Genomic DNA, 23,072 nt, shown 5'->3' with positions numbered 1-23,072 from the left:
CTAGTGCGGAACTGACCTAAAGGCATTGGCAAGGTCTAAAAAGACCACATGAAGGTCTCTTCGTTCTTTCTTGGTAGTTTGAATCTGGTGCCAGATGATGCTGGCATGCTCCAGACATCCCGAGAAGCCCCGGATGCCAGCCTTCTGCACTGATGTGTCAATATAGTTGTTTCTTTGCAGGAAAGTAGATAGCCTTTGGGCCAAGACACTGAAGAAGATCTTTCCCTCTACGTTCAGCAGGCTGATCTGGCGAAACTGGCTGATGGATGAGGAGTTCTTCTCCTTAGGGATCAGAATACCTCCTGCTCTTCGCCAAGCCTTTGGAATCACTCCTTTCTGCCACGCTACCTTTATCAAAGTTATTGAATATGTGCAATACAATGTTTGCTAACCAAATAAGGCCAGGTGTAGTCTTATCCCTTAACAGTTTTAGCAGAATTACAGTGAACCGTGTTGGCCAGCCAATGTTAGAAAGAAGGAAATGCAAAGACAGAACTTGCTTTTTAAGAAGGTGCATTGAAGTCAGTTTATCACAAAGCTGCTGAAATAAACTCTTCAGTTCTGTTAATGTTCTGTGAAAGAGGAAGTCTGACACATATTTAAAGATGCAAATTACCGACACACTGTCAAAGACCTTTTTACTCACTTGAGTTTTTTTCAAGCTATGCAAACACAAATGATGTTGAAATAAGTAAGATTCAGAGTTCCTGAAAACTAACATTTTCAATTTCACTTTCCTTATATATTAAAAGTGCAGATATATGTTATTAAATATATTTCATATACTTATTTGGTGGAAGGTTTGCTGGTCCTATCCCCTGCAGGTTAAATTTTTTATTTAAAAAAAACTAAGAAAAAAACACTCATCTTCTCATGGAAGCAGTCCCTGCTGTGTGACCATGTTTGTTTTTGTTGGTGTTGGTGTTTCCCGGAGGCATCTGGCTCTGAGGGTTTCCTGCCATTAAACCAGCCACACGTGGAAGACCATGACAGTCATCTGTTGCTGATCAGCCTCTTCTGAGTAGCTCCTTAAAAGAGGAGCTGAGCCTCAGTCGATGCTGGATCGTTAAGAGAAATCATTTAGTTCAGTTCCCAGCAAGTGAGTGACAGTGTTTCCGGAGTGAAGTGTGGCGTGTACTTACCGGTTGCTTGTTGTTTTCCAGAGTGTGCCAACACAAGTAGAGGGAGTTAAGCACTTTGTACATATACACCACGAGGAGGAAGGAAACTCACCACTTACACTAGAGAAGTCACAGCACAGGAATATGGAGCAAGCACAAGGGGAAAAAGAAACTCACACATGGAGGATTGTTTTACTTATCGTCATTGTCATTCACTGTAAATAAATTCAGAGTCCTGTGTTTCAGTCCTGCATCCACACCGCCCTTGACACATCTGGCATAATTATTTTAAGGTTGCCAATACCAGGAGCCACACACTAAAAATAAAAATGATTCATAATTTGGGGCATAATCAGGAGCAAAAAACAACAACAACAACAACAACAAAAAATAGAATGTAGCAGGGAAACTGAAAAGTACCACGCCAAAGACAATGGGTCACGCCAGAACTTCCAGCAACATGCCCCCCAATCCAACAAGTACCCGAATCCCAGGAAAGGGCAGCAAGTAGTGGTATAGGGAGAGGCAACACCACTCTCCATGACCAGGTGCCACAGTATTTCTATGTATCATGGTGACTTGTTATGTCGATTAATAATAATAATAAATTTCTGCTACATCCTGGTAGGATTTCTACTGTGCTTTAAATACTACAGAAATGCTGGAACTGCATTTTAAAGTTATCAGACTCAGTAAACAGTTAAAAAAAATGTACCCTTTAAAATAAGCATGTTTTAGAAAAAGAATAGAATACCCACTTTATTTTCCATTCAGAACACACACCAGTTAATGCACATCAGAGGAAAGTATCAGTGCATTTACTCACCATCAGACTGCACAATATGGTCTTTCCGTTTTCATGTATTGGCCTCCTTGACTGGAGACCATTACAGAGGCTGTTTGGGTTCCCCTGGCAATCCTCCTGGGACTTCACAGCCTAAACTATGTTACTCTGTTTGTGACGGGGGGAACCGATCCTTGGGGTGGACCAATTTCATCAAATTGTAATGAATATTCTCTAGATCAGACATGAAGACAAAGAAACAATCCATTTTCTTTTTTCCCCCTCCAGTATTCAGTCACTCTCCATCTCACATCCAATTTCCAATCAGAGAGGAGATTACTCTGACTGAAAGCTTGTTGTTGAAATCTAAAATAAACTGAGGTTCACACAAACAGGTTGTCTTTATAAGTTTTATTTACCTTTGCAGAGAGGTCAAACAACAGCACAGACAGCAGTCTGCATGCGCTTTTTTTTTTTTTTTAAAAGCAAGTGGAATATTTACAGAGAGACAGTATCTACCTCCCATGTTCACAGAATACATTCAGAAAATTGTGTATAAATGATAATTTATTCACCAATATGTGGTTTAAAGATGACAGCTAGAAAGGATTAATTACATTACAGCTTTAAGAGAAAAGATGAACATAGACTATTAGACAAAGAGTGGTCAGTGGTTTTCTACACCAACCCTCTTGAATATTAATTTCAGGGAATTCCTTACTGAAAGCGTAAAATAGCAAGTACAATATTTGAATCAAGTACACAAATGGATTTATAAAATAGTTTGATTCATGATCTCCAGATAATTGTTATAATGTAGCTACATCTTAATTTCTCCCTAGGATTAATCCCCAGTTAGTTTAAGAGCTTAAGCTAAGTTGCGTGACTGGCAGATCAGACATGTCATACCGAAATGAACTGAATGTGCCTGTAAAACTAACCAGACCTATCAGAAACATTTGGCCATGATATTTTGCTCTGTTTAGTAAATCTCGCTCTAAAGATGCAAAACTGAACAGTTCAATTTTGGGAAGACAGCACCATCTCTGTACTCAGAGTATGATGGTCATGTACAGCTGTTGAACAAACAAACTATAAAGAATGTAAAAGATTCTACTAATTCTACAACATTGGAGTGAATTAAGTGATATTTTACAGTGGAGTTTGTCCTGCAGACACTTTAGTTGATGTGTTGTGATGTGACTCTGCTCATCTGACAGCTTTCTGTCTCTGGATTGTTGGAGCGACTTGATCTGAACCAGCTGAGGGATAAAAACAAAACAAATGAGAAGCAATAACTACTTAGTATATAGTTTTAAATCTCCCTGTACAACTCATGCACTTAACACACTGTTTACTGCAACAGTTACACCCTTCTTGCATATGTTCTTTTTCAGCTATTTATTAATAAGTGACTTTTATGTATATATATATATATGCCTATATTGTGCTATTCTTAGTTAGTGTATTGTCTGTCTCTGTTAATGTTTGTTTATAATGGAGCACTGTAACGAAAAATAATTTCCCCTAGGGATCAATAAAGTATTCTGATTCTGATGATTCTGATTAAATGAGCAGAGGTGGGAAATAATGAAGTGCAACTCTTTATGTATGTGCGTATTTTACTTAAGTAGTTTTTTAATTAAATCTTTTTTACTTTTACTCCCTAAATTTTACAATAACTATCTGTACTTTCTACTACTATAAAACCACGTGGCATAGTCAGAGGTTAAAGTAGGCTGCAACTTAGTTGTTCTCCACGCCTCCTCCTCTCTTGCTCCTCCCACCCTTCTGTCTCTCTTTCACTCGGCCATCTCTCCAGGACGCACCTGCTGTTCATCACCCTCGTTTGGCACCTCGACCCAGTCAGCAATCACCTCGGAAGTTATATAGGCTGGGGAAGAACTGTGTGGTGCAGGTTGTTTTTTGTCCTGTGATTCTACACTATCTTTCTAGGTGTCGGAAAGGTCCAATTACATGTTTGGTCTGCCTGTGGCGTTAAATTGAGTGAGTAGACGGGCCCGTGGGCTCCGTAAGTGTCTCCCCGTGGTGAGGAGTGAAGTGGGAAGTGCCTCGTTTATTTGTTTGGGACTTTCGTCCCATTAGGTTACATAAAGGACAGCCGAGATTAATATGAATTATGGCTGATAATGAATTCCACCTTCATACCAACAGTATATGGCATAATATAAATACAGCATAAACAGTGTACTGTCAGTATAGAGGATGGAAATCAGTCAGGACAACTCATGAAACATTGACATACATCTGTTTAAATTTAGTTGTGTAAATCCACAAAAAGCAGTAAACCTCAGAGCAGCAGTTAAAACTGGAGCTCTCAATAGAAATTATTCTGTTGATGAATTTTTTCCCCCCACACTGAGCCACTCCTTCTTAGGGTTCCCCCACCCTCTGAATCCGACTTTAACCCCTGAATGTGCTCATTTTCCTGTTTAGAGGTAAACCCACCGGTTACAATGTGATCAACTGAAAATTTAGTTATTTTTAATTTTCCTTCTTTTTCTCTGCTCATGTTCTACTTAACTGATACTGGCAGAGATAGTTTATTTCAGTCTAATACCAAGACTGAAATAAAGTTTGTATTGCTATTTACCAATATAATGTTATTATTACATTAATATAGCACATTGTTCATTTAGCTTTGCATAAAAATAGGTAGTAAAAAGGTTCTTCTAGGAGTTCATTTTACATTCTTACTTTGAGTATATTTCAGAGCCGGTACTTTTTGACTTTCACTTTTACTTCCAAACAAGCTGAATTGGCATTTCAACTTTTACTCAAGTATGTTTTAGCACAAGTATCGCTACGTCTACATAAGCAAAGACTCTCTGTGCTTTTGACACCTCTGCAAATTAGTGTATCATAGAAACATTTTTCTTACCACTCAAACATGCCCAGTGTGCTCACAAGCATTATGATTCCCACAGTCTTCACTATAGTGTAGATACCATCCAGTGTTTCAGCTGTAATGCAACAGGATTGTAGAGCAAAGAAAAACTGTAATTGACAGAATAACTGATTAACAGTAAATAAAAGTTTTTAAAGTGAATCAAAATCATAATTTTGAAACAAGGCTGAAAAAACCCATGAAGAAGGATCTTTAAAGTTCATTAAACTAAATTCAGTCTCACTTAAACACATTTCCTTCTCTCCACTGTGGTAAGGTATGATGCAAAGACAATTTAGCAAGAAGGGGGGGGGGGGGGGATAAACACTTTATACACTTTGATGATTGAATTCATTTTAAAAAAATCAAGCTAAATGTTAGCTGTGACTGACTTTTACCTTCACAGTAAGTAAGAGTTAGATGAATCACTCCTGATGTCTGATTACCCAGATCATTAGTGGCCACACAGTAATAAACTCCTCCATCTGTTACATTGAAGCTGTAAATCTCTCCTTCAGATACTTTCACAGCTCCATCTCTGCTCTTCTTGAACCAGGTGAAGCTGCTGACTGGAGGTTTGGCTCTGCTGGAGCAGGTCAGCTTCACCCAGCTGCCTGCTGACACCAAACCTGATGGACTGATGGATGCTGAGGTGTACTTGGGAGCATCTGAAGAAAAGGAGTGACACAGATTACATTTGTTACAAAGAGCTGACTTCCCATAAATCATGATATGTTGACAGGATCCAACAACAAACTCTGATTGTCTTACATGAAACACTGAGAGTCTCTTCTGTCTCTGCTGTCTTGGTGTCTTTTCCTTGGTTCACAGGATATCTGGCAGAGCAGCTGATCTTCTTTCCATCATGTGTGTCTGACAGAGTGATGTTCTGCTGGATTTTAGTTGTAAAGCTTCCATCTGTGTTTTCCTCTATTTCGTTAGCAGAGTCTTGTTGGAGATTCCAGGTGAGTTGAGGAGGTGAGTGTGGACAGGGAGTGAGAGCTGAGCAGGTTATAGTGACAGACTCCTTCTCCTTCAGATCACCTGGGATTGTAATACTGGGCCTCCAAGGAGAATCTGTGGTTTGACAACACAAACATCAATACTACAGAGCAGACTGCACCTCATACCAGCTTTTAAAATCTTTAAAAATCTGTAAAATGCAACTCTTAAATTCAGATGTTTAGAAATGTAATCAAGTACTCAGAATAATAACAGTGCACAAACTGAAATAAGAAAGTAGAAATGTCCACTCAGTGGACTCCGTATAAAAATCATTATAAGTGTAATATACAATTATCAAATTGAGTTTAATTTTCATTGATAATATTAATGAAAATTAAAATATTAAAAGTAAGTTTTTAAATGAGTGTAACTATATTGTATAATTATCTTATAAAATAAACTTGAAATTTCTTTACCCCTGACTGTTATTTGAAGAGGATCACATTCTGCTGTTGCCTTGAATGGTTCACTCTCTACTCTGAAGAAGTATGTGTCTGTGTATGTGGTGGTTAAATTAGAAAATAGAGTTGTGCAGTCTCTCTGACTCAGGTTCCCAGTAATACTGATTGGATAAATCTTAACTGCTGCACTACTGTTGAAGATCACATTGTTTGGATTTTCGCCAAATTTGGGTCGATTTTTAATCCACACTCCAAAGATTTTTCTTGGGCTCTTAAATTTCTGTTCGTCTTTGGGTCTGAAGCTACATGGGATTTGCAAACAAGATCCACTCAGTGCTTCCAGCTTCTTTGATGCATTTATGAAGACTGCTGCTTCATCAGGACAATCAGCCAAAGTACCTGTAAATACAACTGAATAATTATTACATTAACACCCTCATTATTCTTCTTTAAACATTATTAAATGTTCATCAAACTACACTTATACATCCTAGTAAGTCACTGAGATTTTCATATGTAAAGTTTTAACAGATATTCCTGAGGTGACAGCCATTTATCCTCCACCATTTAAAAAGTTGGATTCATTGTAAAAACTCAGAGTAACAAACATTAAAGACAGTGATCATATATAAAACAGCTCACCTGAAAGAAAGAGGACAATCAGTAACATGCCAACTGTCATCATGTTCAGATTGAAGTTCAGTGGAGCTGTGTGCACTGAAAAACAATAACAAAACACAGAAAACTGAATTCATACAGATAACAAAACATCAATAAATACCCACTTAACATGTTGATGCTGAATAGCCATCAGCTGACCCCCTTTTGTTTCTTGTCTTGGTTGAAAAACAGCTTCAAAATCAAACTTCTGCCGACACCAAAATAGCACAGCAGTAAGTTTAATGTCTGCTGAACATGTTTTTGTAACTTTGCTTGGATGTTACTGAAAGTAAATCTTTATGCTGGTGGTGTTTGTGACAGTGGCTGCATTAAGGTGCATGAAACTGGATTTTTTAAAAAAGTTTTCTACATACATGTAAAGTTCACCATTAAACAAAAGGCCCGATTAATAAAAAGGCCCAGAATCTGCATGTAGATAATCAATAATGATTTTAAAGTGTTTATCTTTAGACAAACAACCATTTAGTAACCAAACCAGTTGTGAATCAAATGTATTTTTTAAAAAAAGACATGTGTTTCCCTGCTTTCAATATATACTGCAGTCATAAATGTCTCTTCCTCTGAAATAATACTACTGTTTTAAACATGATTTCTGGCTAACAATACTGTGTATCTGTATTAGATGAATTACAAATTTAAAATTTAATTTAAGAAGGAAAAAACCAAACACGAAAGGATCTCTTACCTAAGGAGCTCAAGTGAAGTCTTGTAACTGTAGAATGAAATGAAGCAGAATTACAATAAAACATGAACTAGTTGCTGCCAATGTCAGAAGAAGAACTAATGAAACACCCAAAGACTAAAACAATGTAAAAAGTTTCTTGTCCTTCCTGATTATGTTCAGCAAAAGAGGAAGTTACTGCAGCAGTCTTTTTTTCTGCCACTCACTTGTAAGTTTAACCTTTTAACAGAACTGCACAAAAAGTAACAGACAACGTACATGCTGTTTAGAAAAGTGCAGTTTTTTTGGGATGCAAAGTGAAATATGTTCTTATAAATTAAGAACAGTAGCGGTTATTGATACGGGCGACACGGGCGGTTGCCCGGGGCAGCATCGTGGTGGGGGGCGGCATCACGGGCATCGGCAAAAAAACAAAAATAAATTGCTCGTACTCATTTTGCCCCGACATCAGCCAGCGCATATTGGGAATGTCATAGGCACCTATTGGTTTTCTATCGCCCATTTGCTGGGAGTAAGGGCGCCCTCCGTTTGCGAGGTGCGCCTGCTGCTTGCGGCACAGGGAGGAGAGGGCGGGGCGGTGAGGGATTCACTGGTGGCTGGAGCAGCATCTAATAACCAACTCGCAAAATAAAACAAAATAAAAACAAACCAATAAACACGAAAACACCAGACATCATGATACAGACTTATAATTTGCACCGATGTTTTTTCGAAATTCTATATGCGAAAAGTGAGCACGAGAGCCCTCGGTGCGCCTGCTGAAGTCAAAGTAAACTTAAACCCCGCTACATACAGTCCAGTATGTAGAGACGAGACGACGAGGCTCCAGTTACAGCAGTGCAAGTAAACAAACAATAAATATAAGAAGAGTAAGAAAATAAATATACACTTTAGGACTCGTGGTAAAGGGATCAATAACAATTTAAATTTTATAATTTACAGTTTGCTGTTTTAAAGTCTCACACACAACCCGTCGAAAGGGGGGGGGGCGGCTGCTTCCAAATAGAGCACATTTCATTCATAGTGATGTAAATCCAAGCCCATTATCTATTCATGATTTGAATCCTGGGTTGTGTGCACTGTAAGAAGTCATCTATAGAATTTACCCAATAAATCTGAGGTAACAATTTGCATAGACTTTTTTGTGGTAGATTTAGTTCAATATATTGTGTATAAAATAGCTTCAATAAAAAGCTATGGAATACTTAATTAAATTGGGTAAAATTTACCCCATATTTATGTATACATTCAACAGCTACTTACTCATTGAAATGAGGTAAAATTATCTCTTGTTTGCTAGTTGGTAATACCTGATAATTACTAATAAAATTTAATTATTATCAGTTGATAAACATTACCTATTCATATAAGGTAAAATGTACCCCCCCAAAAAAGATATTCAAATGGTTCATCATCTCAATGTTTTTATTCCATAAAAACACAGAATAAAGTGCAACACAACAGCTAATGCAGACAACACTTTCAAAGGCCACTTAGTCCATTTTAAAAGCCAAAAGCACATACAGAAACTCTACGAGGTTGTTTCTGTGCATGTACGTTATCAAACATATGTATAGATAGAACAGAACACTAACACCAACATTCAATAGTTTCTGTGCTTGCTGTCAGCTCCATCAAGCTATGTCTGGACAAAATATCCTCTGGGAACATGAGGGGAAATGTGTGTGCATTGCATAAGCTTATTTTTGAGGCCGTGGACCCTTTTCAGTAGTTTCGTACCGTCAAGTTCCAAAAAAGTTTTTGAAAAGTGTCAGATGTGTTCTTCAGCTCCTTCGGATATTCGAGGTTGAGGGCATATATCAGTCCCATCAGCAGTACACATGCCTTTGTTCGACTTCCACATCCCTCCATCACTTGGTTTCCCTCAATCACAATGAACACATCTGATGGATCCTCCTCAGCCATGATGTTGTGGATCACAATCACCTTCATCATATTGTCTGTGTAATCCTCACATTCCTACGTGTTAAAAAGAAAGAAACAAAAAGCATACACGTTTTATTTTATTTAAGATGCTTTTTCAATATATTTCAGTTTATCTAAAGAGGGGAGCAGACAGAAGATGAATGGAGAAGGGGAGAACAGGGGATAGGAGAGGACAGGAGAGAAGAACATTCGGATCCCTTGAGTTAATAAGTAATCTGTTATCAATATGACAAACCTGGCAGTCATGAAAAAGATCTTCTTGTCTTTCCCCGAGGTAGCTAATGAGGCAGCAGATAAGGAGATCCCTTTTCTTCTCAATGCTCTGTGTCTGTAGGGAGATACCATTTAGTGAAAAGACTAAGTGGAGTGATTTACTTACATTAAGACTGAATTACTTAAAAACAAAAACATGGTTGATGCCTCTCTCCAGCTTTCAACAGGTGAGAGGCTGGGTACACCCTGGACAGTCAATCACAAGGAAACATAGAGACAGACAGGATAAACAACCATGCACGCACACACTCAAACCTAAGGTCAATTTGGAGAGACCAATTAACCTAACAGTCATGTTTTCTTAATTTGATCTGTTATTGTATATTTTACATGTTTGTATGGGATATTGTATTTGTTTTAAATGTTATATACCTATGTGGTATGTGACTTTTGTTGTTGGAGGAAGCCGGAGTACCTGGGGGGAACCCACACATGCACAGGGAGAACATGCAAACTCCATGCATAAAGACCAGGTTTTGAACCCAGGACCTTCTTGCTACCCACTGCCCTCCATAATTACATATTTGTGAAAAAAGTCAAATAACATAGGTCTTTCAAAGTGTCCAGCAGAGGTTTCATCTTGGAATCAGCAGCTCCTCCTTTGGCACGCATAAGCTGCAAAAGATAATCACAATCCTCAAAAACACATGGCACAGTTTCAAACATTTTTAGATGGCCACCAGAATGTTCAAAAAACTGCCTCTCATTGTCAAAAGAGCACGAATTACAGACAATGCATGTGAACGAAAGGATGTTGCCTGGCTAGGATGACTGTGAATGATGCCTTGACAAATGTGTCCTCAATGCACCCCATGTCTTGACAGTGCAAGGGCAATCTGCATGAAGGCAGGGTATGGAGTGGACTCGACCAAAATACCCATGTATTAGCCTGATGTGTTTCAGCAGGTCTAATCTTTTTGTGGTTGTGAAGTTGCACAACTTGCATTTCCAATTCATTTTCACATAACTGAGGACTTTGGTTAAGATTAACCACATTTTCAAGGTCAATGTGATTTATTTCATTTAGAAACTTGCATACCTATAGGGCTTTGGAGCGTGATGTCACGGGGGGTGGGCGTGGAAAGGATTTTGGCCCGATCCGCCATTTTGGGGGTCTAGCGCAAGTGAAAAGGGAGCGAAGTCACACACAACAGCCATGGTTCGTATTTGCTGTGTGGTCAGCTGCAATGTTCGATCACATGACCGGCAAGAGAATAAGGTTGAAAATGGTTTATCTTTTCATTCTTTCCCAACCTGGAAGCAACATGAGGCAGCTCGTGTATTGATGTTACCAAACGAAGGCGTCTAGCCTGGATAGCAGCTGTGAGACGAGCTGACGTGCAGTTCTCTTCCATCTCCAAATATCTGTTGGTGCTTCAGACATTTTCATTCCGGTAAGTTCTAAATATGTTCATATCACTCTTTATAGCCTATTAGTTTTATTTTCTATGCGCTCTGAGCTCATAGCAAATTAGAACAAATATCCTACTGAGTGATTTTGCAGAACTACTTTCTATCTATAGAGATGCTAATTATTTGGCATTATTGCAGCAAACCAGCCAATGAAATGGATGAAACACATCATGACTGGGTTCCAGCGCTACACAAGGGACCTGCTGCAAACATACCACCATGCCAATCAGATTACTTCTTCCATGTGAGGGTGAAGAGTTGACCCTTCTGGATAAGATGGTGAAGGTTTGCTGCGTTTTGGTGAACAGTGTGATAATAAAACCAGGGAAGAATGAAACCTGCTCCTGTTAAATATTCTTAAGTCTTGTGCTGTTAAAATTGCTGTATTTTTTCAAAAGATACAGTAAATAAAGTAATGTTAGTAGTGGGTGATGTCATGTAAACACTCATGATTTTGTGTAAACATTTTGTCATTTGTAAACTATAAATGACATGGATTCTACATTGTAACTGATGTGATGTTCTATAAGGTGGTTTCAATTTTAAAAAAAAAGAGGCAAAAATTAGTTTGTTTCTTTATTCAACTTTTGAACAGTGGTACTCAGTCAGTATATATTCAGTAAATGCAAATTATTTACACGGCAGTGCACTACAGGCATAAATGTAGACCCCTAGATAAAACATTATGGGTCATTCCCACAACCCACAGCTTTACTGTGTTCCAGCAAAGTATCCAATAGCAGTGACAACTCCTCCAAAGTAGCAAGTGGGATTTTTCTGTTTTGAGGACGGCTCCTTTTACCTGTCACTACAGATGGTCTGTTTATGTTTTGATCAAGAGCCTTTTTTTGGGCAGCTGAAGAGGAGAAGTCTATCTTATGGCCAACCTCTGGCTGTATTTTGGTCATATTACCCAGCAAAACCCAGTATGCAGGTTCATCTGTAACAGTCCTCGTGCCACAGATCAACACTGCTGCTTCTACATTAAACAGAAGAGCAGCGACATGGCTGCAGGTCTCTGCGACTCCGGCCTTACAGCTGCAGTGGGCGGCTTCAACCTTCCCTGTGATGCTCACAGTGACCCATGGCTGCAATGCTGGTTCATTCACTCTTTGAGAGTGCAGGACCTGAAACACACACAGACAAAGTTCATTTAAAGACAAGAACTATGAGCCAAGGCCGACGTAAATGTGTTTTATCTACTTTATCATAAATGTAACAAAGTGTTTAGAAAGTTAGCACATACATGTAATTTTTCATTTCTTTATGTGTCCATCTATAGAACGCTGCATGTTATAGTGTAAATCTGCCTGCAGAAAATGAACCTAAAGTATGTACCGGTAATGCAAGGATGTCATCACTTTAGAGATGGAGAAAGCATAAAGTGACAATTATGAATCCCTTAATATGATAAGGAGATTCTGCAGGTCATTGATCAATATATAAAATTAAAATAAAATGTATTTTTAGTGACACAAGATACAAACATGGAAGCAAGATGTTTAATTAGGATTATTTATAATAAATATGAATAAATTAGTGCAATTTCTTTAACCATAAAGAATAACAATCCTTCAGGAGAATGTCACATCAATGCACTGAACTCGCTATGTTATCCACCTAACAGCCTCCACATGTTGTCACTGTAATTTCCCCTCATGAATGAATTTATGCTGCACTAATTTGAATGTTTGCAGGGAAATCAAACGCATTTCACTCGCAGTACTCGAGCTGACTTACCTTTGCTTGAATGACGACTTGTACGCGCTGATTCCACAGATAAGGTACGAAAATATGTCAGGCTACGTCAATAGCGGTTGGTCTTCAGGGTTTCTACTCCACGGCCGTATTTCATACGGGTCCACATTTCCAATGCACGCTATTTTCTGCAAGTACCGCTGCTTCGCCTCTGAATGAAATCGGTCTCTATACAGTTCATTCTCTTTTGAGCTGCTTTTAAGCATCTTTCTTGTAGTCGTCGTTCCAACACAGTGTGTTTGGTTTGATTCGTAGACCCCGAAAATGGCGCTGCGCTCCCATAATGCATTGCGGCGTGACGTCAACTCCAAAGCCCTATTCCAGCAGCAGCACAGCTCCCTCTGCCTTTCGCTCGCTGGCTGTCGCATGCCTTCGCCACATACTGCACAGTAGTGATGTGTCAGTCACGAACAAAATGGCTCTTAGAGCCGGCTCCTTATCGCAAGCCGTGGGTTTTTGGTTTTTTTTCTTCCCTTTATCTCACCCTCTCTCACACTTTTTTCCGCTTCACTCCGCATGTGAGCTTTGTGCTTTGCGCTGGGCAGAGGGGGGAGGGGCGGTAGTCACACTGGCAGTAGCACAGGAACAGAGCGGGAGAGAGAGAGCCAGGGACAACAACGTCTAATTTATATTTAATTGTGCTGCGGTTTGCAGTGTTTTGTGTTGTTTCACTTTAAATTGGTTTAAAAGGAAAATGCTGAACATTTAAATAGTTAAAAGTTGAACTGTGACTAGTTGGTTTTTGTATTATATGAATATTTATTACATTTTATGTGGAGTGAATAAATAAAAGTATATTTACGGTGGCCCCTAAAGACAAAGCACGTAAAAACTCCAAAACACGTACAAACTCTGAAGCACGTACGAAACACAACAGAAGTGCTCCAGAATGCTAGGCGCAGTGTTGAGCTTTTGTTACCTAGTGGCTACACAAGCCTGCAAGTACCAACGACAAATGAACATTTTTTTATTATTATTTGAATATATACGAGTGCTTGTGTATAAATACACATATGCTTTCAATTGTGTAATTTAAGTGATCTAGGTAGCTCGGTTTTGGAAGTTCAGTTAACTCTGGGAATGTGCTTTGGAGTTTTTACGTGTTTTGTCTCTAGGGGCCACCGCATATATTTATATATAAACATATATAAATAAAACCACTTTTTTTTACATTAGTAATTCCTTTTGTGCATAATTTTATATTATTGTTAATAATAAATTAATTAAAGCAACAAAACAACATGAAGAGCCGGTTCGGAGCCGAAAGAGCCGGCTCTTTTTAGTGAGCCAAGCCGAAAGAGCCGGTTCTCTAAAAAGAGCCGGAAATCCCATCACTACCGTCTCGCCTGTGTGATTAGCATCCGCTGTGTTTCCCGGGGTTTCCTCTTTGCCCTGTTCCCTTCTCATATTTAGTGTCTGTTTCTTTCTCTGCTCGTCGTTGCGTTCTTTTTGTTATAAAATTTCAGCACTCATCTAGATGACTTCCTCAGTCTCAGCTTTGCATATTGACGGTATGGAGTCAACAATGCCAATGAAACTGACCACATCCCACTGTTGGTGGTGCTGTTTGTGATCTGAGACTGACAAAGTCACTTGGATAAATGATGAAACTTTCTCCCATTGAAAACACAACCATACCTGGATGACTAAGCATGCTTTGAGTTATTATATGTTATAATTGTATTTATTATATGCACACACATTTTTTAAAACCTTCTTCTCATTGATTTTATTTTATTTTATTTTTTTATTGAGGATGAAGACTATGAGCCCCGACGGCCCTCATCCTCTACATGGCGACATGCAGCAGCTCTCACACCCAAGCAGGCCAAAAAGGTGAAAACTGGAAAGGCTAAACCAAAGTTCAAGGAAAATGGGTCTCCTGGGGTGGGAGAACTGTGGAAAGACAGGAATGAGGAGGACAGAAATCCTAACCCCTTCAGGTTTAAGCCAGCAAGGGACCCAGGCCCTACATTTAACACCACAACAGCATGGTCTCCTCTGTCGCTGTTCCAGCTATTCTTTTGTGAGAACGTTGTCAGAACAATTATTGAGAACACAAATGCCAATGCTGCAAAGAAAAGGAGGGCTGGCAGCAAGTTTCCATGGACTGCTCTCACGGTGAAGCAAGTTTACATCTTCTTGGCAATTCTTCTTTACACAGGCCTTGTAAGTGTACACCACAGAGCTGACTATTGGAGAAAAAAATGGCCTTATAACTTGGCCTTATAACTTTCACTTCCCTCGTGACACTATGTCAAGAAACCATTTTGAAGCCATCTTGTGGTCATTGCACCTTAGCAGCCCAAAAGATGACGAGGACAATTAAAATAAAAGAAACACCCCAGAGTACGACCGGCTTTCCAAAATAAAGCCACTCTACAACCAGATTGTGACTGCCTGCAAAGCCCTTTTCCAGCCATATAAAAACATTTGCATCGATGAGAGAATGGTGGCATATAAGGGTAGGATATCAATGAAACAGTTTATGAAGGACAAACCCACAAAGTGGGGATATAAACTGTTTGTCTTGGCTGATTCAGACACTGGCTACACCAGTAAGAGTGAGGTCAGCACAACATATGGGCTTAGCTACTCAGCTGTTATGGATCTTTTACATCTGTCATTGCTTGGGCAGGGCTACATTTTGTATGTGGACAATTTTTACACAAGCCCTACACTCTTCAGTGACCTATATAAAGAAAAAAATGGCTGTTTTGGCACTATTAGAAAAAAACAGACAGGCTTTCCGCGCACGCGCAAAAATTACTTTCCTAAGAAGGCTGAGAGGGGAGATGTGCGCTGGATAAGGAAAGGCGAACTGGTGTTTGTGAAGTGGACTGACACTCGAGAGGTCACAATGTGCTCCACAGTGCACAAGGCCTTCAGCGGGAAGACTGTGAAGCAAAAAGTGAAGGAGGCTGCAGGTTGGACAACAAAGGCTGTACCTGTTCCAGATTGTGTTGTAGACTACAACAAGAACATGGGTGGTGTTGATTTGTCCGATGCTCTGATTGGTTATTACACTGTCCTTCATATAACTATGAAATGGTATAAAACTTTGTTTTATCATTTCTTAGACATTGCTGTTGTTAATAGTTTTCTTTTGCATATGGAGTTATGCAAGAGGCAAGGTAAGGAGCCAATGACACAAAAAATGTTTCGGGAGCAGCTTGCCAAGGAGATGCTGGACTTTGCTCCTGCCTCAGCATTACCACCACCAACACCATTGTCTAACCTCACCTGCATGCCATGTTATTTTGGCAGCAATGCAACAGATCTGAGGAGATATTGCTGGAGGTGCCAGGATGTTGGCATCCTGAGGGTGAAAACCCCAATTTATTGTAGGGCTTACGACGTCGCTCTGTGCCTCACATCAAAAAACAACTGCTTTAAAGACTGAGAGTCTCTTCTGTTTCTGCTGTCTTGCTGACTTTTCCTTGGTTCACAGAATATCTGATAGAGCAGCTGATATTCTTTCTGTCATGGTCTGGGTGAGTGCCAGTGTGTATCTCTTGAGCCGGCAGTTCAACCTCTCGGAGGAGCCACTGTGTTCCTGCTCATTGCTCTCACCTGTGGGTAATTAAGCTGTGGACTTTAAAGGCCACCACACTCAACCACTCTTTGCCAGATTCTCAGCTAACTACAGTTAGTGCAGGCCACCACTGTGTTTTGTACACTTTAATAGCAAACTACCTTGTCTCACCTTTTATCGCTCTTTCATGACTACTCACCAGATTACCAGACGCAAATCTCCACCATACTACAGTGGAGAGCTCTACCTGGATAGTAGGTAGGTAAAAGGGTCTGCACACTGACAATTACCCTACAGTACACCTGTTTGGGTTATGACAAACTTTGAAGGAGAATTCAGGCTGGACAATTCAAAACTTCAGGACAGAACACTTTAATTTGTTTTATTCATTCAAAAGATTGTTTAAAAAACCCATAGAAGTCACCTTTTTATTGTTGTATTTATTAAGAGACATGTATTACTTACAAAAAAGCCACCACACAAATAGGATTTGTAGAATATGATGGTGGACATTTAAGAGATTATACAGTGTTTAAAATCTGTTCACCTTCAATAGTTGCATAGTCTGTTTAACACTCATCGACAGCATGTTTCTGCAGAATAATTACAACTTACTAATTATATTACGTTTTGGGTTTTTTTTAAATGCAACTTGCTGCCACAAGATAGTGACATCAAAACTAAAGACAGATATTCAACATGCTCATGGAGCTGACATCCCACTTCATTCAGAAAGTTGGAGCAAGTGAAGGAGAGAGTTAAAAATCACATTGAGTTCTTTTCTCCACCAGAATACTAGCATTGATGTTTGCATTCTAAAAGCTGTCTGTGTCTACTTAAAGGAAAAGCCAGATGACCTATTAAAGAAATTCTTGGTAAGTTGGAAAAGGAACTGTTGGCAGTCACAACGACATATTTTCATGTAAATGCTCCACATTTATATTTTATTCTTCATAGACTGTAAACAGATACTTCTCATTTTTTCTTCACCTCAGCGTAGAGTTCCTCTTGGCCATTAACTCTCTGTGTTAAGCTGTTTTCTGGCTTGTTGACTTTCACCTGTGCGTACACCGTACCCTGCTGCTGCCCTCTGTCCTGCATTGAGTCAGAGGATGCTTCATATCCCAGCTTAGAGAAGCTGACCTCACCATAATGGATGTTTTCTTCCTCTTTTTCTGTGTTATTTGCTGGCCCTTCAACAACCTGCTCTTCATGAGGTTGAATCTATTAAAAAAAACAAATAAGAAAATCTGTGATGTAGACCTGTTGAGTCCATTCTTAATCATGTTTTTAGAAATTTGAAATCATGTGACTGTGGCTGTTATAGAAATACAGAAGTAAATATTCATGGAAACAGGCAGGTAAAGTGATTGAACAAATTTAGTATCTTCTTACCTGAGTGTGTTGTATAGTTTGACGCATTGACTTTAAGCACCTGGACATAAGAGGCAATAAAATAAAATATTTTTATACTAAATATATGTATGAGTAAATCTAAGCTTGGTGGGGGAAAAAACACATTTTATTGTGCAGCTAAAATATGAGTGACAAAATATCATGTTTCCTACTGTCATGTGTGATACTTGCCAAAGAAATATTGTCAAGAAAATTAGTAAGATGGTCCCAGTGATTCCTCCAAGAACTAGTCCCAGTGTGAAGTGATCATTCTGCTCTCCTGGTACAAGATAAATATGAAACACCATGTGAGTCAAACATTGTATAATAATCTAGACACAGAAAGACAGCCATTGCTAAAGTTTTTTCACATCCTCTTTAAATTTCAGTGTAGCAATGTAACTGAGAAATAAGTAAAAGCATCCAGTCAAGAAGAAAAGGGTGCCAAGGTCTGTGCCTATAGACTGTGTTGCTTTTGATGGGAACCCAAATATAGACAAAACGAGGTGTGGAAACAAACTTAAATTTAACCAAGGGTGAGACGTTTATTTAGGCTTAACACAAGAACACAAACTAAAGAGAAAACTAGAACACAAAAGTAACCTAAACTGGAAAACTACAAGGAACCTAGAAAACTATGAAACCTGGAGAGACAAGGAAAGACAAGAATGAGTGACAACTTACAACATAAAAACAAAAGAGGGTGATGAGGGAAAAGGAAACAAACAGGGAACACGACCCTGTCAAAGTAAAACAGGAAACACTAAGGTGCAGACTTAAAACACGTGGCCAGACACCGGGCCAGGAGGAAGGAACACACAGGGGAACGAGACAGACTGGGGAAAGAGGGAAACATGGAAACAATTAAGAAAGACAAGACACAAGGAGTGTGTGTGTCTGAGAGAGAGAGAGAGAGAGAGAGGAAGGGAGTGAGTGACACTGAGGGAGAGAGAGACAAGATGGGCTGGGGAGAAGAAATATGATGCAGGAGACAGGGGAGACATGAAATATGAGGAGTATGTGGGAACAGGAAAGAGAGACCCAAAGGGGAACACCTACAAGAGAGAGAAACATACATGAACGGGAAGACAAATTTTCACAGGATGCAGGGATGATGGAAACGCAAAAGGAGCCTAACACAAGAAAGCATAACACAGGCAAACACGAAAATTTCAGACACAGAGTCAACTAAACTTTAGGATGACTGTAACACTAAATCGTAACCTGTCTTAAAAATGCAAAAGTCACAAAACCCCAATAACCTCAGAGCTAAAAAATAGAAAACTAAAACATGACAACACAAAGAAATCACAAATCACAATAAAATCAAAATGACTCAGAGCCATGACAAAAGAGGAGAAAAGCAAGTCATCGGTTCTTAACAGCTCTGTTAAGAAAGAAAAACAAAAACAAAATAAGGGAAAACAAAAATAAATAAACAAAGAGAAGACAACATTACCTAAAGAAATAATAACAATAATAATAATAATAATAATAATAATAATAATAATAATAATAAGTAAGACAATTTAAGGTGAATAAATATTTTCAAGTCTAACGCATGAACAACCACACATTATAGGATAAAGTACAAGATTTGAACTTCATCAAGCTAAATGTACTTCCTTCTCAACTCAATTTTAATGAATACGTCAAAAAATTATTAAAAAAACAGCTTATGAAACTTAGTGCTGAGTAATTTTACCTCCAACAGTCATGTTAATCTCTGCTGATGTCTGATTACCCAGATCATTAGTGGCCACACAGTAATAAACTCCTCCATCTGTTACATTGAAGCTGTAAATCTCTCCTTCAGATACTTTCACAGCTCCATCTCTGCTCTTCTTGAACCAGGTGAAGTTGCTGACTGGAGGTTTGGCTCTGCTGGAGCAGGTCAGCTTCACCCAGCTGCCTGCTGACATCAAACCTGATGGACTGATGGATGCTGAGGTGTCTTGAGGAGCATCTGGAGAAACAAAAATGGAAAGAATTATCCCATAAATCATGTTGGTCTCCTCAAACTTTCACACGTGTCCCTGCTGCTAGACACCTGAATAAAATTAGTAGGTCATTAGCAAGACTTGACTGAATGCTGAGGTGGCAATCCCAACCCAACTCAAGTAAATTTAAGTAAATGTCAGTGCTTGGAAAAATGTACTTCTAAAAGTAATTTTATTGCACCATGTTCATTCACTCATGTGCTGCTGTAACATGAAACAAATGGCTGAATCGCCACCTCAGCATGCAGTCAAGTTCCACATAGTCTTGCAAATGACCTACTAATTTGATTCAGGTGTGTTGCATCAGGGATACGTGGAAAGGTTTCAGGACACCAGCCCTCCGGGACTGCAGTTTGACACGTGTGTCTTCAACAACAAACTCTGATTGTCTTACATGAAACACTGAGAGTCTCTTCTGTCTCTGCTGTCTTGGTGTCTTTTCCTTGGTTCACAGGATATCTGGCAGAGCAGCTGATCTTCTTTCCATCATGTGTGTCTGACAGAGTGATGTTCTGCTGGATTTTAGTTGTAAAGCTTCCATCTGTGTTTTCCTCTATTTTGTTGTGAGAGTCTTGTTGGAGATTCCAGGTGAGTTGAGGAGGGGAGTGTGGACAGGGAGTGAGAGCTGAGCAGGTTATAGTGACAGACTCCTTCTCCTTCAGATCACCTGAGATTGTAATACTGGGCCTCCAAGGAGAATCTGTGGTTTCACATAAAATCACACTGCTCTTTGCACCACTGATTAAAATCTGCAAACCTAATGCTTTCAAAACCTGTTCTAAATTCATACTTTGATTTATAAATGTAATCAAGTCTTGAACATAAAAGTGGAGCAGACGTTATAATAAGAAACAATTTTCTGAGTGTCATGCTGGGACAATCATTACAACTTTAATACAAGATTTGCTCAAGTGATATTGATTATATTCAAAAAATAGATCAAAGACTAGATAGTCAGTACTAAATGTTAGTTTAATGTTAATGTGATACATAAACAAAAAATAAACAAACAAACATACTATTACCTGTGACTGTTATTTGAAGAGGATCACAAGCTGCTGTTGCCTTGAATGGTTCACTCTCTACTCTGAAGAAGTATTTGTTTGTGTATGTGGTGGTTAAATTAGTAAACAGAGTGGTGCAGTCTCTCTGACTCAGGTTCCCAGTAATACTTATTGGATAGATGCTAACTGCTCCACTACTGTTGAAGAGCACATTGTTTGCCTCGTTGGCAAATTCGGGATTATTTTTAATCCACACTCCAAAAATTTCACTTTTGCTGTTAAATTTCTGTTCTTCTTTGGGTCTGAACCTACATGGGATTTGCAAACAAGATCCACTCAGTGCTTCCAGCTGCTTTGGTGCAGTTATGAAAAGGTCTGCTTTATAGGAATAACCAGCCAAAGCACCTGTAAATACAATTTAATGATTAATCCATTCACATATCAGTATTAAACAAAATAACTACATGTTTTTCTACTCCCAAACAAAACTCTCATCTCTGATTAAACTATTTGCTACACTTTAGCGTGAAATTTTTTTTTGCATATTTCCATTTTAAATTAAACATTTAGCTGATATTCCAGAGATGGTAGGAACATTTCCACCACCATCTGCTGTTTGGATGTAAGATGGAAATCTTCATAATCAGAGTTTCAAAAACTGTCTAGTGTAATGCTTGAAAGTGCCACCAAAGTTTTTTGTTCCTTAGGTGTTAACATTTTGTACAAAAACATTTTAATTTAAAGTCAGTACAAAAAGTAGGTCTATGTTCACTCTGTTAGTAAATGAAGTTTACGTTGTAAAATAACTCCAATAATGACTTTGAAATACTGAAATACTCACCTGAAACAAACAGGACAATCAGTAACATGCTGACTGTCTCCATGTTCACACACAGACTACTCTACTGCCTGGATTAAAAAAAGACAATTTCATGTACGGAGCTCTAACACTGTACTTAATATTTTTAAAGCTGTTTTATCATAAAAATGTTCCTTCTTCATTTATACAGATCTTGTTTTTATTTTCTTGTAGGATTTTGCTTTGAAACATGGTGAAATATAAAAAATGTAACACAAAGCAGTTCATATAAAACTTGAACATCAGTAAGTAAGATTACTTTACATGTGCCTGTCAGTGCAATGAAAGAAAAGTAAAAAGTTATTGAATAAAAGCAATAAAATGTTTCCTTACCAAACAATCCCAAGTGTAGAATTATTGTTTTGCAGTTTTAGAAGAATTACAGTGGACCGTGTCGCCCAGCTGATGTTGGAAAGAAGGAAGTACAGAAAGAGAACTTGTTTAAGAAAGTGCAATAAAGTCAGTTTATCACAAAGCTGCTGGAGGCGTCACTCGATGCCTCTGACAAAAACTCTTCAGTTCTGCTTTTCTACAAGTAGGCTACTTACATTTACATGTATCTTTTAGCAAATCTGCAGTGACTGCATCAGCACTAAAATTAATCACAAAGTGTGGGAAAGAGCACAGTAACACTACAATTTGGTTGTTGAGCAGCAACACCAGGCATTTGATTTCTGGCACATAAGTTTAGTTGTGGAAAAATCTTATTTTATATCTGAGCTCAATAAATGTTAAGCCATTTTTAATTTAGCCATGTTGTAATGAGGCCACAAATGTAAATTTGGATTTGGGAAATATTAATTATTATGATACATGATAAATATAAACTATTAAATCCCCCCATCTAATGAACTAACATGTATCTATAGATATAGATACATGTATAGATACACTAAATGACAAATACTTTCTAATTTTACTGGTCAAAATGCAAAACCCTAATCAGTCCATCTAGTAGATTATTTAATAAAACATTATGGTACAAATATTACAAATTGTTCATCTGAATTAGTTTATTCCCAAAATCAGATCTCAGTGAATACACGTACTGGCTTGCTGTCGTAATGATCGTTTAAGTGGTCCAGTCTACTTAAGATCAAAGTGGGCCATATGTGGCCTGTGAGGTAAAATGAGTTTGACACACCTGATGTAGAGTTCTTCATGGAATTGGTTTCCATGTTCAAGGAGCTTCATGGGTTCATCACCAAGCACAATGCAAAGCATAGACTACAGTGGCATAAAGCACACCAGCACTGGACTCAGTGCAATGGAGACGTGTTCACTGGAGTGATGACCTTTGACGTTT

At 38.6% G+C, this 23,072-nt stretch overlaps 2 protein-coding genes across 2 annotated transcripts; both read right to left on the bottom strand.

Moving 5' to 3' along the window:
- On the bottom strand, positions 1 to 6,921 carry LOC308385399 (B-cell receptor CD22-like; the record flags this gene model as incomplete). The annotated part of the gene is made up of 6 exons (XM_080864250.1): positions 6,862 to 6,921; positions 6,235 to 6,618; positions 5,585 to 5,890; positions 5,212 to 5,481; positions 4,808 to 4,889; positions 1 to 259 (listed from the first exon to the last, which is right to left on the bottom strand). The coding sequence occupies exons 1-6, from the start codon at positions 6,902 to 6,904 to the stop codon at positions 1 to 3; spliced, it is 1,344 nt and encodes a 447-aa protein (XP_080720376.1). The 5' UTR covers positions 6,905 to 6,921.
- LOC308385398 (B-cell receptor CD22-like) lies at positions 6,919 to 21,776 on the bottom strand (the record flags this gene model as incomplete). The annotated part of the gene is made up of 9 exons (XM_080864249.1): positions 6,919 to 6,936; positions 9,323 to 9,562; positions 9,765 to 9,857; positions 17,499 to 17,732; positions 18,945 to 18,958; positions 19,609 to 19,869; positions 20,298 to 20,603; positions 20,929 to 21,312; positions 21,749 to 21,776. The coding sequence occupies 9 exons, from the start codon at positions 21,774 to 21,776 to the stop codon at positions 6,919 to 6,921; spliced, it is 1,578 nt and encodes a 525-aa protein (XP_080720375.1).
- Between the last annotated feature and the right edge of the window lie 1,296 nt (positions 21,777 to 23,072).

Source organism: Rhamphochromis sp. 'chilingali', assembly GCF_963969265.1.
Source record: "Rhamphochromis sp. 'chilingali' genome assembly, chromosome: 18".
Lineage (NCBI taxonomy): Eukaryota > Metazoa > Chordata > Actinopteri > Cichliformes > Cichlidae > Rhamphochromis > Rhamphochromis sp. 'chilingali'.
The sequence above is the reverse complement of the archived record's forward strand: the minus strand, read 5'-3'. Positions and strand labels throughout refer to the sequence as shown.